General features: G+C 33.6%; 1 protein-coding gene across 1 annotated transcript in view; it reads left to right on the top strand.

Moving 5' to 3' along the window:
* LOC133643115 (kinesin-like protein KIF17) overlaps positions 1 to 14,198 on the top strand; it is a 27,257-nt gene extending 13,059 nt beyond the window's left edge. Inside the window, exons 5-6 of the mRNA XM_062037528.1 lie at positions 12,133 to 12,253; positions 13,339 to 14,198. Of these exons, the coding sequence (XP_061893512.1) occupies positions 12,133 to 12,253; positions 13,339 to 13,475 (258 nt within the window). The 3' untranslated portion in view covers positions 13,476 to 14,198. The remainder of the gene's footprint in view (positions 1 to 12,132; positions 12,254 to 13,338) is intronic.
* Positions 14,199 to 15,020: the final 822 nt, after the last annotated feature.

Below are 15,020 nucleotides of genomic sequence, written 5' to 3'. Positions count from 1 at the left end.
CTATTACAGGTTTTAAGTCACTAACGTTTTATGCTTTTGTTATTAACGTGGAATTAACGTGTTAATAATCATAATTGGCCCACTAACTATAACAAAATCTCTCCAAATCAATACCCATCGTTTGTGCTGCAAACTTTTTTTTGTCTATTAGTTCTTAAGTTACTAACGTTTTATGGTTTTGTTATTAAAGTGTAATTAACATGTTATTAATCATAATTAACCTTTAACTATGAAAAAATCTCTCCAAACTTGTCCCAATCATTTCTGCTAGTTTGTGCTGCAAAATTGTTTGTGCTTTTAGGTTGTTCTAAGTGATAAACGATTTTTATGGTTTTTAAGTGTTAATATTCATAACCAACCCTCCAACCATGTCAAAATCTCCCCAAACTTGTCTTAATCGTTTGTACTGCAGAATGTTTTGGTCTAACTATTAGAGTTTTCAAGTTAACAAAGTATGATTTATAACCAGCTACTTAAAACAATAATACTTTAAAAACTATAATAGTTAGAACAATAATATTTGCAGCAGAGACGAATGGGAGTGGTTTGGGCCGATTTTGACATGTGGGGGGTATGGTTATGAACAATAATTGAATTGTAATGTGAAGTGAAGTGAATTATATTTATATAGCGCTTTTCTCTAGTGACTCAAAGCGCTTTACATTGTGAAACCCAATATCTAAGTTACATTTTTAAACCAGTGTGGGTGGCACTGGGAGCAGGTGGGTAAAGTGTCTTGCCCAAGGACACAATGGCAGTGACTAGGTTGGCAGAAGCGGGGATCGAACCTGGAACCCTCAAGTTGCTGGCACGGCCACTCTACCAACCGAGCTATACCGCCCCAATGTGTTAGTTATAATTGCTAACACTTAAATTACACATTAACAACATTAAACATTATTACTGTAACTTAAAAACTTTAATGGCACAAACGATTAGGACAAATTTGGGGAGAATTTGACATAGTTGGGGGGCGGGGGGGGGGTCTAGTTATGATTAGTAACATGTTGATTACATGTTAATAACAAACCATAAAACGTTAACACATTAAAAACTAAAATAGACCAAAAATGTTTCAGCACAAACAATTGACACGTTTGGGGAGATTTTGACATAGTTAGGGTCTAGTTATGACCCTAATAGCAAACCATAAAACTTTATTTAACTAAAAACCATACTAGACAAAAAAATGTTGCAGCACAAACGATTGACAAGTTTGGGGACATTTTGACATAGTTATGATTAATAACACGTTAATAACAAACCATAAATGTCATTTAATTAAAAACTATAATAGTTGGACAAAAAAATGTTGCAGCACAAACGATTGTTACAAGTTTGGCGACATTTTGACATAGTTATGATTAATAACATGTTAATAACAAACCATAGAATGTGATTTAATCAAAAACTATAATAGACAAATATATTGCAGCACAAACGATTGGGACAAGTTTGGGGACATTTTGACATAGTTGGCCTCTAGTTATAAGTTAAAACATGTTAATACCAAACCACAAATCGTTATTTAATTAAAAAATAATAGACAAAAAATGTTGCAGCACAAACGATTGGGACAAGTTTGGAAAGATTTCGACATAGTTGGGGGGGTGTCTAGTTATGATTAATAACACGTTTTAACAAACCATAAATGTTATCTAAATAAAAACTATAATAGACAAAAAAATGTTGCAGCACAAACGATTGTGACAAGTTTGCGGAGATTTCGACATAGTTATGATTAATAACACGTTAATAGCAAACCATAAAAAGTTATTTATTTAAAAACTATAATAAACAAAAAAATGTCGCAGCACAAACAATTGGGACAAGTTTGGGGAGATTTTGACATAGTTGGGACGGGTCTAGTTATGATTAATAACATGATAATTACAAACCATAAAACGTTAATACATTAAAAACTATAATGGACCAAAAATGTTGCAGCACAAATGATTGACAAGTTTGGGGAGATTTTGACAAAGTTGGGTTCTAGTTATGATTAATAACACGTTAATAACAAATCATAAAATGCTATTTAATTACAAACTATAATAGACAAAAAAATGTTGCAGCACAAACGATTGGGGCACGTTTGGGGGGATTTTGACATAGTTAGGGTCTAGTTACGATTAATAACGCGTTAATAACAAACCATAAATGTTATTTAATTAAAAACTATAACAGCTATACAATTTAATGTTGCAGCACAAACGATTTTGACAAGTTTAGGGAGATTTGGCATAGTTATGATTAATAACACGTTAATAACAAACCATAAATTGTTATCTAATTAAAAACTATAATAGTTGGACAAACAAATGTTGCAGCACAAACGATTGACAAGTTTGGGGACATTTTGACATATTTAGGGTCTAGTTATGATTAATAATTCGTTAATAACAAACCATAAAATCATTATTTAATTAAAAACTATAATAAACCAAAAAATGTTGCAGCACAAACGATTGTGACAAGTTTGGGTAGATTTTGACAGAGTTGGGGGTCTAGTTATGGTTAATAACACGCTAATAACAAACCATAAACGTTAATACATTAAAAATTATAATAGACCAAAAATGTTGCAGCACAAACGATTGTGACAAGTTTGGGGACATTTTGACATAGTAATGATTAATAACATGTTAATAATAAACCATAAATGTAATTTGATTAGGTAGTTGGACAAAAAAATGTTGCAGCACAAACGATTGTGACAAGTTTGGGGACATTTTGACATAGTTAATAATACATTAACAATAAACCATAAAACGTTATTTGATAAAAACTATAATAGACAAAACATTTTTGCAGCACAAATGATTGGGACAAGTGTGGGGACATTTTGACATAGTTGGGCTCTAGGTATGATTAGTAACACGTTAATAACAAACCATAAAACGTTATTTAATAAAAAAATATAATTGACAAACAATTTTTGCAGCACAAACGATTGTGACAAGTTTGGGGACATTTTGACATAATAACATTAATAACAAGTTAATAACAAACCATAAATTGTTAATAAGATAAAAACTATAATAGACAAAAAAATGTTGCAGCACAAACGATTGACAAGTTTGGGGAGATTTTGACATAGTTATGATTAATAATCCGTTAATAACAAACCATAGAACGTTATTTAATTACAAACTATAGTAGACAAAAAATGTTGCAGCACAAAAGATTGTGACAAGTTTGGGGAGATTTTGACATACTGTATTTTTCTGACTATAAGTCGCAGTTTTTTTCATAGTTTGGCTGGGAGTGCGACTTATACTCAGGAGCGACTTATGTGTGAAATTATTAACACATTACCAAAAAATATCAAATAATATTATTTAGCTCATTCACGTAAGAGACTAGACGTATAAGATTTCATGGGATTTAGCAATTAGGAGTGACTGATTGTTTGGTAAACGTATAGCATGTTCTATATGTTATAGTTATTTGAATGACTCTTACCATAATATGTTACGTTAACATACCAGGCACGTTCTCAGTTGGTTATTTATGCCTCATTTAACGTACACTTATTCAGCCTGTTGTTCACTATTCTTTATTTATTTTAAATTGCCTTTCAAATGTCTATTCTTGGTGTTGGGTTTTATCAAATACATTTCCCCCAAAAATGCGACTTATACTCCAGTGCGACTTATGTTTTTTTCCTTCTTTATTATGCATTTTCGGCCGGTGCGACTTATACTCCGGAGCGACTTATACTCCGAAAAATACGGTTGTTAAGGTCTAGTTATGATTAATAACACGTTAATAACAAACCATAAAACTTTTTTTAAATTAAAAACTATAATAGACAAAACAATGTTGCAGCACAAACGATTGTGACATGTCTGGAGACATTTTGACATAGTTATGATTAATAACACGTTAATAACAAACCATAAATCGTTATTAAGATAAGAACTATAATATTTAGACAAAAAAATGTTGCAGCACAAATGGTTGGGACAAGTTTAGGGAGATTTTGACATAGTTATGATGAATAACACGTTAATAACAAACCATAAAAATCGTTATTTAATTAAAAACTATAATAGTTAGATAAAGAAATTGCAGCACAAACGATTGACAAGTTTAGGGAGATTGTGACATAGTTATGATTAGTAACACATTAATAACAAACCATAAAACGTTATTTAATTAAAAACTATAATAGACAAAAAAGAATGTTGTAGCACAAACGATTGTGACAAGTTTGGGGAAATGTTGACACACAGTAGTTATGATTAATAACACAATATTGTTATTATAGTTTATTTAATTTAAGCTATAATAGACAAAAAAGTTTTGCAGCACAAATGATTGGGACATGCTTAGTGAGATTTTGACATCGTTAGGGTGTAGTTATAATTAATAACATGTTAATAACAAACCATAAATGTTATTTAATTAAAAACTATAGTAGTTAGACAAAAAAATGTTGCAGCACAAACGATTGACAAGTTTGGGGACATTTTGACATGGTTAGGGTCTAGTTATGATTAATAGCACGTTAATAACAAACCATAAATCGTTATTTAATTAAAAACTATAATAGACCAAAAAGTGTTGCAGCACAAACGATTGTGACAGTTTGGGTACATTTTGACAGAGTTATGATTAATAACATGTTTAACAAACCATAAATGTCATTTAATCAAAAACTAGCATAATAGTTGGACAAAAACATGTTGAAGCACAAACAATTGACAAGTTTGGGGACATTTTGACATAGTTATCATTAATAGCACGTTAATAACAAACCCTAAATGTCATTTAATTAAAAAGTATAATAGTTAGACAAAAAAATGTTGCAGCACAAACGATAGTGACAAGGTTTGGGACATTTTGACATAGTTATGCTTAATGATAACACGTTAATAACAAACCATAAAAAAAAACGTTATTTAATAAAAACTAATAGACAAAAAAATGTTGCAGCACGAACGACTGTGACAAGTTTGGGTAGATTTTGACATAGTTATGATTAATAACACGTTAAAAACAAACCATGATATTTAAATAAAAACTATAATAGACTAAACAAAGTTGCAGTACAAACAATTGTGGCAAGTTTGGGGAGATTTTGACATAGTTGGGTTCCAGTTATGCGTAATAACATGTTAATAAAAAAACATAAAACGTTATTTAATTAAAAACTATAATAGACAAAAAATGTTGCAGCACAAACGATTGTGACAAGTTTGGGGACATTTTGACATAGTTATAATCAGTGTTGGGTTAGTTACTGAAAACCAGTAACTAGTTACAATTACTAGTTACTTAATTTCAAAAGTAACTCAGTTACTAACTCAGTTACTTACATCAAAAAGTAATGCGTTACTGTGAAAAGTAACTATTTAGTTACTTATTTTACTTTTTTATTAAAGCTCCCATTAATGCCCTTTTAGCCTTCATTTCAGTACTGTTATTGCACTGGAGAATAATACAATCTGTTGATCAACTTGACATGCATTTTTATTTAAATTTTAACATAATTAATTAAAAACAGTGCAACATAAAAAGGCATTTCTCCTTTCTTTAAACTTGGACCAATGACCATTAATAAAAAAAACAAGTTAAAGTGCAACATAAGAAGGCACATCATCTTCCTTGAAACATAGATAGTGAAATAAAGCCTGACATCTGGAGTGATGCTGCTGTCTTCCACACTTGGAGTCATGGATTGTAGAATCCTTGTTTTCAGTGGCAGGATCATTGACACAGATGGTGAAGTTTCAGTGCTCAGTGGAGATGTAACACTTTTGAGGGGTTTAAGCACCTGGAGGACCTCCTCTGCCACTCTCACATCATCATCAGACAGGTTGATGATGTCTTTGACATTTTTCTTCAGGGTCTTGTGGGTCAATGCAGAGTATATAGCTGCCTGCTGCTCCAACATATCATAAGTGGAGTTCCACTTCGTTGGGACATCATGTATGAGCTTTATGAGTAGGCAGCTTTAGCATTTCTTGCTTTGTCTTAAGTACATGAGCAGCTGTTGTGCTAGGAAACCTCCTTCCTGATCCATTCTTTTGACTGAGATGTGATGCCAAATTCACTACATGTGCAAAGCACCTACCTGTGGTCCCAGTCCTGCCTCATTCACTGCATTTATTTGATTTTTGGCATTATAATTTGTAACTGGGATATCTTTATCTTCCATTCCTCCACTGCTTGTGTCAGCACCTGCGCAAAGTGACTCTCGTAGAGGGGGCGTGTCTTCTCATCTGCCAGTCTGCTGTGATGAAGTGAGCGCTTATCGTCACATAGTTTCCCTGGACGTGCACCAGTCTGTCATGAGCGCAACAGATGATGCTCGGGATAGTTCATCATCCACAACTTTTTTCTTCTCCTGCTCATAAAGATCTGGCACAATCTTATCGCTGAGGTGGGTGCGCGACGGGATGTCGTAACGTGGCTCAAGCACGTTCAGCATGTGTTTAAAAGCCTCGTCTTGCACAACGGAGTCTGCACCTATAAACACACCGATTAAATGGCGCGGGGCGTTCAAGCTCTTCCGTTACTCCGCACGCCATGACCACGCTGTGTGTGGACTGAACGTGCATGCAAACAACCTTTTTGTTTTGTTTCATATATCAAACCGCGGATCACGTGTGTGCCTCCCCTTCCCATACCCACACCCAGACACACCCAGACACACGGCTCTTTTTTTCTCTCCGGCTTGTGACAGAGGAAGATTTAGAACAGGGGTCACCAACGCGGTGCCCGCGGGCACCAGGTCGGCCGCAAAGACCAGATGAGTCGCCCGCGGGCCTGTTCTAAAAAAAAAAAAAAAAAAAAAAAAAAAAAAATATTAAAAAAAAAAAAAAAAAAATATTAAAAAAAAAAAAAAAAAAATTTTTTTTTTTTTTTTTAAAATTAAATCTACATTGAAAAAACACAAGATACACTTCCAATCAGTGCATCAACCCAAACAACCTCCCCCATGCACACTCATCCACACCCACTCACACAAAAGGGGTTATTTCTTTCTGCTACCAATATTCTGGTTCCCACAACATAGACAACACATCTGCAAGGGACACAGTCCCTGAACACAACATAGACAACACATCTGCAAGGGCCACAGTCCCGGAACACAACATAGACAACACATCTGCAAGGGCCACAGTCCCTGAAGCACACATGATTGTATAGGCTGCTGGTCCACTAACATTTTCATTAATTACTATTTTTTATGTAATTATTTTTATATTGTTTTACTTTCTTTTTTATCCAAGAAAATGTTTTTTATTTATTTATCTTATTTTATTTTATTTTTTAAAAAAGGGCCTTATCTTCAACAGACCAGGTTGTCAATGAAATTAGATTTGTTTAAAGGGTTTTTTTAACCAGGCCCAGTCCAGATAATGTCCAAGTGGGACTCAGCAACACACACCTTCATTCAGGTACACAGAAACAAATTAGGGAACACAACAGATTGCATATAATTTATAAACAAAATTACATTTTCAAAATAAGCATTTATGTACAGTCCAGATTATGTCCAGGTCACTCAAATTAGGGAACACAACAACAGATATCATATAATCTATAAACATAATTATACTTTCAAAATAAGCCTTTGAGGACTTCTCATCTTTTTTTTAATGTTTTTTGGCATCATTATCGTTTTCAACCATGTAACTTTGTAAAGTTAGAAAATACTGAATAAATGTTTTAAAGAAAGTAATACTAAGTGAATATCTGTTTTTGGCCTTAAAAATAAACATTTTACCGAGTACTATAATTAAATTGACTAAATCATGATTGTCAATGAACTCTCCTAAAATAACAGAAACCACATTAAGCTTTATAAACAAACCAATCCTTAAACACATTTTTTCAACTTCCACCCAAAACAAAGACACAATATGACAATACCAAAACAAATGCAGGGTGGATTCAGGCTCCTGACAACAAAATCGGCAATCATCTGACTCTGTCATATTCCATAATTTTAACATTTTCCCTGTGGGTAAGAAGTTATAAATAATTTTAATTTGAAAATAACGATTTTGCACATCGATAGTGGTTTTATAGATTAGTTTGAATATGGCATCCCATAGCAACGGGCAGTCAAAAAAGTCCTCCCATTTTCCATTTGTGTTGTATGAGGCAGCCTTCAAAGATTTCTTAATTAAATAAAAATTATATATTTTTCTATTCATTTTAGTTCCTTTTTGCCAACTAGAATTTCTTATTAGAGGTTTACAAACTAATAATTTAGTAGTTCCATAATTAATTATTTGTTTCCATCTTTTCCCAATGACTCCAGTTAGTTGATAAAATGAAAAGCTTGAGCAAGCATCACCATACATAGCTCTAAATTCATCATACTTCATAATTTTACCATTCTCATTGATAATATCATTGACAAAAATGATTCCTCTTTCAAACATATTTTTCCAAAAGAAAGGCTTTCCATCTATTACAATATTAGAGTTCATCCATATTAACTGCTGCAAAATATCCTCTATTTTTTCTGGCACATAAAATTGAAAACACCACTATGAGTGGATTGTTTCCTTTATGAACCCCGCCATGTTTCCCAGCAGACTCTCTGGGAGGGGATCACTTGTAAAAAAGGATACAATTTCTTTTGATACAGTACATGTTTTTTGTCCAACAGGACATTTGTGTACCACTCAATGTTTAAATACATCTTTGGAACAATTGATGCTTTTAAAGACAGACACATAGCTTCAAGGTTGAGAAGTTTCAGGCCCCCATATTCATACTCTTTGTACAAAACCTTTCTTTTAATCTTTTCTGGTTTGCCGTTCAAGACAAAATCGAAAAGACCCTCCGCTCATAAATCTTAAAAAAGTTTTGTGATGGAGCTGGTAATGACAAAAACAAATAAATAAATTGAAGAATAATTAACAAGTTGGCAATAGACATTTTACCATACAAGGTTAGGGATTTCCCTTTCCATAATTGCATAATTTTGTCCAGCTTTGTTAGTCGATTATCATAATTTACTGAGCCTAGATCTTCCAGATTTTCTGGGACAACAACACCAAGTATGTTAACTGGTCCATCTGTCCACAAAACAGGCACTTTGCATTCCATTCGAAAGGACGTTCCCTTTAGATTTCCGATCCTTAACATTTTACATTTATCATAATTAAGCTTAAGGCCAGATTGCTGTGAAAATATGTCCAAAGATTAAGAAGGTTCCGCAAACAATGAGGAAAAATCTTATCTTTGTGAATCAGCCTTTTCTGACATGAACTTCATCAAGAACAAACACAGAACACGCCTCACTGATGCACATCTGCAAGACTCACTCAGAGTTGCAGTGTCAAGTTACACACCAGAGTACAACACACTAGTTAACAGCATGCAATGCCAGGCTTCCCACTAACTGACAAAGAAACAGATAACAGATTTGGTGTCCAGTTCAAAGTGTGACATGATCTAAAAATTTGAGAGTTGACTTTTGTGTTTTACATGAGTTATTATTTGTACAAACATGGTGCAAAGTAATTCATGATTTGTTAAAAAATGTTAGTGGCTAGCTAGTTAAAATGGGATATTGTGATTTCACAAGACTGTCTTAGAAGTGATCATTTGAAAATGTTCAATTTGAAAAATGTGCACTTAGAGAAAATATAAAAATAAAGTGTTGCATATTGATATTTATCGGTTTCTATATATATTTATTGTGAGAAATCATTAAGATGATCAGTGTTTCCACAAAGATAAATATCATTAATTATTAATAATAACAGAGTTAAAGGTAAATTGAGCAAATTGGCTACTTCTGGCAATTTATTTAAGTGTGTATCTAACTGGTAGCCCTTCGCATTAATCAGTACCCAAGAAGTAGCCCTTGGTTTCAAAAAGGTTGGTGACCCCTGATTTAGAAGAATGACACCGCAGCGCATCTGTTTCTAGCCGATACTACAAAAAAAATAACGTAAAATAACGCAGTAACGCATCATGTAGTAACGGTAACTGAGTTACTGAATATAAAAAAATAACACGTTAGATTACTAGTTACCGCCGAAACAAACGGCGTTACAGTAACACGTTACTTTGTAACGCGTTAGTCCCAACACTGGTTATAATTAATAATACGTTAATAACAAACCATAAAACATTATTTAATTAAAAACTATAATAGAAAAAAAAATGTTGCAGCACAAACGATTGCGACAAGTTTGGGGAGATTTTGAAATAGTTATGATTAATAACACGCTAATAACATACCATAAAACGTTATTTAATTAAAAACTTTGATAGACAAAAAAGATTTGCAGCACAAACGTTTGGGATAAGTTTGGGTGGATTTTGACATAGTTATGATTAATAGCACGTTAATAACAAACCATAAATCGTTATTTAATTAAAAACTATGATAGTTCGATAAAGAAATTGCAGCACAAACGATTGACAAGTTTAGGGAGATTGTGACATAGTTATGATTAGTAACACGCTAATAACAAACCATGAAACATTATTTAATTAAAAACTATAATAGACAAAAGAATGTTGCAGCACAAACGATTGACACGTTTGGGGAAATTTTGACATCGTTATGATTAATAACACGTTAATATTGTTATTATAGTTTATTTAATTTAAACTATAATAGACAAAAAAGTTTTGCAGCACAAACGATTGGGGCATGCTTAGGGAGATTTTGACATAGTTAGGGTATAGTTATGATTAATAACATGTTAATAACAAACCATAAATGTTATCTAATTAAAAACTATAATAGTTAGACAAAAAAATGTTGCAGCACAAACGATTGTGACAAGTTTAGGGAGATTTGGCATAGTTAACACGTTAATAACAAACCATAAATCGTTATTTAATTAAAAACTATAATAGTTAGACCAAAGAATTTTGCAGCACAAACAATTGACAAGTTTGTGGACATTTTGACATAGTTATGATTAATAACACGCTAATGACAAACCCTAAATGTCATTTAATTAAAAACTATAATAGTTGGACAAAAAAATGTTGCAGCACAAACAATTGTGACAAGTTTTGGGACTTTTTGACATAGTTATGATTAATAATAACATAGCTGAGATAGGCTCCAGCGCCCCCCACGACCCCGAAGGGAATAAGCGGTAGAAAATGGATGGATGGATGGATGTTAATAACAAACCATAAAACTTTATTTATGAAAAACTATAATAGACAAAAAAAAATGTTGCAGCACAAACGATTGTGACAAGTTTGGGTAAATTTTTGACATAGTTATGATTAATAACACATTAATAACAAACCATAAATGTTATTTAAATAAAAACTATAATAGACAAAATAAAGTTGCAGTACAAACGATTGTGACAAGTTTGGGGGGGGGGGTTTGACATAGTTATGATTAATAACATGTTAATAACAAACCATAAACATTAAAAACTATAATAGACAATAAAATGTTGCAGCACAAACGATTGGGACAAGTGTGGGGACATTTTGACATAGTTGGGTTGTAGTTATGATTAATAACACGTTAATAACAAACCATAAAAACGTTATTTAATTAAAAACTATAATAGACAAAAAATGTTGCAGCACAAACGATTGTGACAAGTTTGGGGACATTTTGACATTGTTATAATTAATAATAGGTTAATAACAAACCATAAAACATTATTTAATTAAAAACTATGGTAGAAAAAAAAATGTTGCAGTACAAACGATTGTGACAAGTTTGGGGAGATTTTGACATAGTTATGATTAATAACACGCTAATAACAAACCATAAAAACGATTTAATTAAAGACTTTAATAGACAAAAAATATTTGCAGCACACACGTTTGGGAGAAGTTTGGGTAGATTTTGACATAGTTATGATTAATAACACATTAATAACAAACCATAAAACGTTATTTAATTAAAAACTATAATAAATAATAATAAATTAAAACATATAATTGTTAGACAAACACATTTTGCAGCACAAACAAAGCACAAATGCTTTGTTTGTGCTTTGGTTTGGGGATGTTTTGACGAGGTGGGGCGTTGGAATTCTGGATGACATCACAGTCAGAAAATTTACTTTAGAATCATTTAAAAACTGTAAAGGCCCAAATGAACATTTTTACTAACGGTTGGGACTAGTTTAGGGAGGTTTGACATGCGTCTGATCTGAGTAGGTGGACGATGACAGGTACAAGCAGATGCTGGATCGCAGTGACAGTGAGAACATCGCCAACACCTACTTTAGGTCAAAGAGGGCCAGCCAGCTTCTTGGGGGCCAAACAACCAAGGGACACGGTAAGATTGTCTTCAAACTTTAAAGCCTGGATTATAGCTCTTCTGGGTTGCCAACGTGGTGTGCAATTCTGTCGTGAACAGCTAGAGGGCGGTGTTTGGTGAGTTTGAGCAATGGAGATGAGATTTATGGCCCCTGAGGAGCCTTAACTTTCAAAGAGCCGTTAAAAAAAACAACCTCTTCATTACAGTTATTTTTTAGGGCTGTCAAATGATTACTTTTTAAATCAGATTAATCCCCTTTTGTAATTTGGGTAAAATACTATCTATTCAAGATCTTAAATTGACTCATCTTATTTTTAATGCTTCTAAAGGGTTTATTGGCATTTTTCCAAATATAATTCCATGATATGTCTCTTTCATCTAGAATGTTTAAGTCGATCATCCATTTCTGAACACATGCATCATTTGCATTTCTAGTATGATGTTCATTTATTATTCCATAAAATCTTTTAATACATTTCTTAATTGTATCTTGATTAAAAAGTGAATCTTCCAGTTCATGGCTATTAAAAGACATACTTTCAGAGGATATGCATTTATTTACAGCATGTTTTAAAGAGATAAAATAAAATAAACATTTTTTTGGTATATTATATTTATCTACTAATTCATTCAACGGTTTAAATGAGTTTACATGAATAATATAATGAGGTTTAGTAATACCTCTGTATTTCCATGTTGTCCATTTGACCACATTTGTATTAATAATGATATTAGAATTGTACCAAAGCGGTTGATTCACAGAAAAACAATTTTTGATTTTTTTTTAATCGGTATGAATCGTTACAAATAAGAATCGCGATTAATCTGAAAATCTATTCTTTTGACATTCCAAATAAACATTGTAATTAAAAAACAGACTAAAAATGAGGCTGTAAAATAAATGTGAATACAAAATTGTACCACCCTGCTTGGTGTGTGTACGCTGGAACAACTACACAAATCCACATCAAAACAAGGAACCAGAAAAGTGAGCAACCACAACTCTTTGCAAGCCGGCATCGATCCCACCGGCACCATGATGCTGGAGCATAATCCAGCCTTCATAAATGTAAGTCATCAATCACAATGCCTCCTCCCCACAGCCACATACTCCCCCTCCTTCCTCAACGCGAACACAAGCATGGAGTCTGCCATGCCCCGCCCCTTCCGCCTGGAGTCCCTGACTGTCCCCGCATCCACTGGTAAGACCAGACGTAAAAAAAACAAATATCATCAATAACGGAAGCCAGCGACAGAATTGATTTCAACTTTGGACCATCAGTGTGTTACGTCATGTTATTACTACTCTGTCATTTAGTAGTGCATCTCAATAAAGTGGAATCTTTTTGAAAGCTAATTCATCTCAGTAGTTCAGTTCAAAAAGTGGAACTCCTACTCTTCAAATTCACTATGGACAGAAATATTTCAAGAATGTCCCTTAATTATCTAAATATCTAAAACAACAAATTCAGTACCTCATCAAATTTTAGAAATGTGTCAAACTGTTTAATATTGTGAACAAATTAAAAAAATGCGCTGCAAAAACCCTTTGAGCCTTGACTAGGTCTCTTTGTCTTAATTAAAGTCCCAATTTCACATTGTGCACAATATTCTAATTAATTGAGATGCGCTACTATAAAATCTTTACTTAAAAACTGTAAAACTTAGTTTTAGCGTAAAAACTAACTGTAACCATCTTTACACCAATCAACATTATCAGTTAGAATGCTGAAAATTATTTTTCATAATACATGTACAGTCAGTGTTAATAAATCTTTCAGTATATTGACGATGTTGCTGATACTCATTATCTTTGTGTTGATAAACCGAGTCATGTTAAGGTGGTCTGAGGTACATTGATGGCGTAGAAAGCAGAGAAAGGACAGACTGCTTAGTTAATACGGATGTCGGGCTCAAGCTCATCTGATAATGGAAGAGCAGCTGGCCCACAAGTAAGATGAGTAGTACGGGCCAACGATCCTCATTGACTCCTTCCAAGCCTTGCACAGAAACATCAAAACGACCTGGTTCCCAGATAGATGTTTCATACTCAACACTCAGAACATTATAGCAATGTATGTATTTAAATTTTTCTTATACATGAGTGAAAAAAAGGCAGCACGGTGGAAAAGGGGTTAGTGAGGCACATGTGTGCCTCACAATACAAAGGTATTGAGTTCAATCCCGGGCTCGGGATCTTTCTGTGTGGAGTTTGCAGGTTCTCCTCGTGACTGCGTGGGTTCCCTCCGGGTACTCCGGCTTCCTCCCACCTCCAAAGACATGCACCTGGGTATAGGTTGATTGGCAACACTAAATTGGCCCTAGTGTGCGAATGTGAGTGTGAATGTTGTCTGTCTATCTGTGTTGGCCCTGCGATGAGGTGGCGACTTGTCCAGGGTGTACCCCGCCGAGAGAGGCTCCAGCACCCCCCGCGACCCCGAAAGGGACAAGCTGTAGAAAATGGATGGATATGTGAAAAAAGGTAAACATAGCCTTTAATTTTCAGTCTGGAGGATGTAAGATGATGAAGCCAAGCTTTTTGGAAAACGTTTTAACAAGAGTCCTTAACTTTCCTTTGGCCTTAGTAAAATGACATACATCACGAACTGTACATCTGTCACAGTCCAGGTTAGGCACACACGTGAACCCTGAATTTCTCAAGCAGTCCTTTGAACATTTAGTAGAAGTAGTAAATAGTAAGTCTTGTATACTTGGAAGCATGGATATTATATACTGTACTTTCCTGCATCAATCATGTGTGTAAATTAAATATACCTTAAGACAT

Source organism: Entelurus aequoreus, linkage group LG26, assembly GCF_033978785.1.
Source record: "Entelurus aequoreus isolate RoL-2023_Sb linkage group LG26, RoL_Eaeq_v1.1, whole genome shotgun sequence".
In the NCBI taxonomy this organism is placed as follows: Eukaryota; Metazoa; Chordata; class Actinopteri; order Syngnathiformes; family Syngnathidae; genus Entelurus; species Entelurus aequoreus.
The sequence above is the reverse complement of the archived record's forward strand: the minus strand, read 5'-3'. Positions and strand labels throughout refer to the sequence as shown.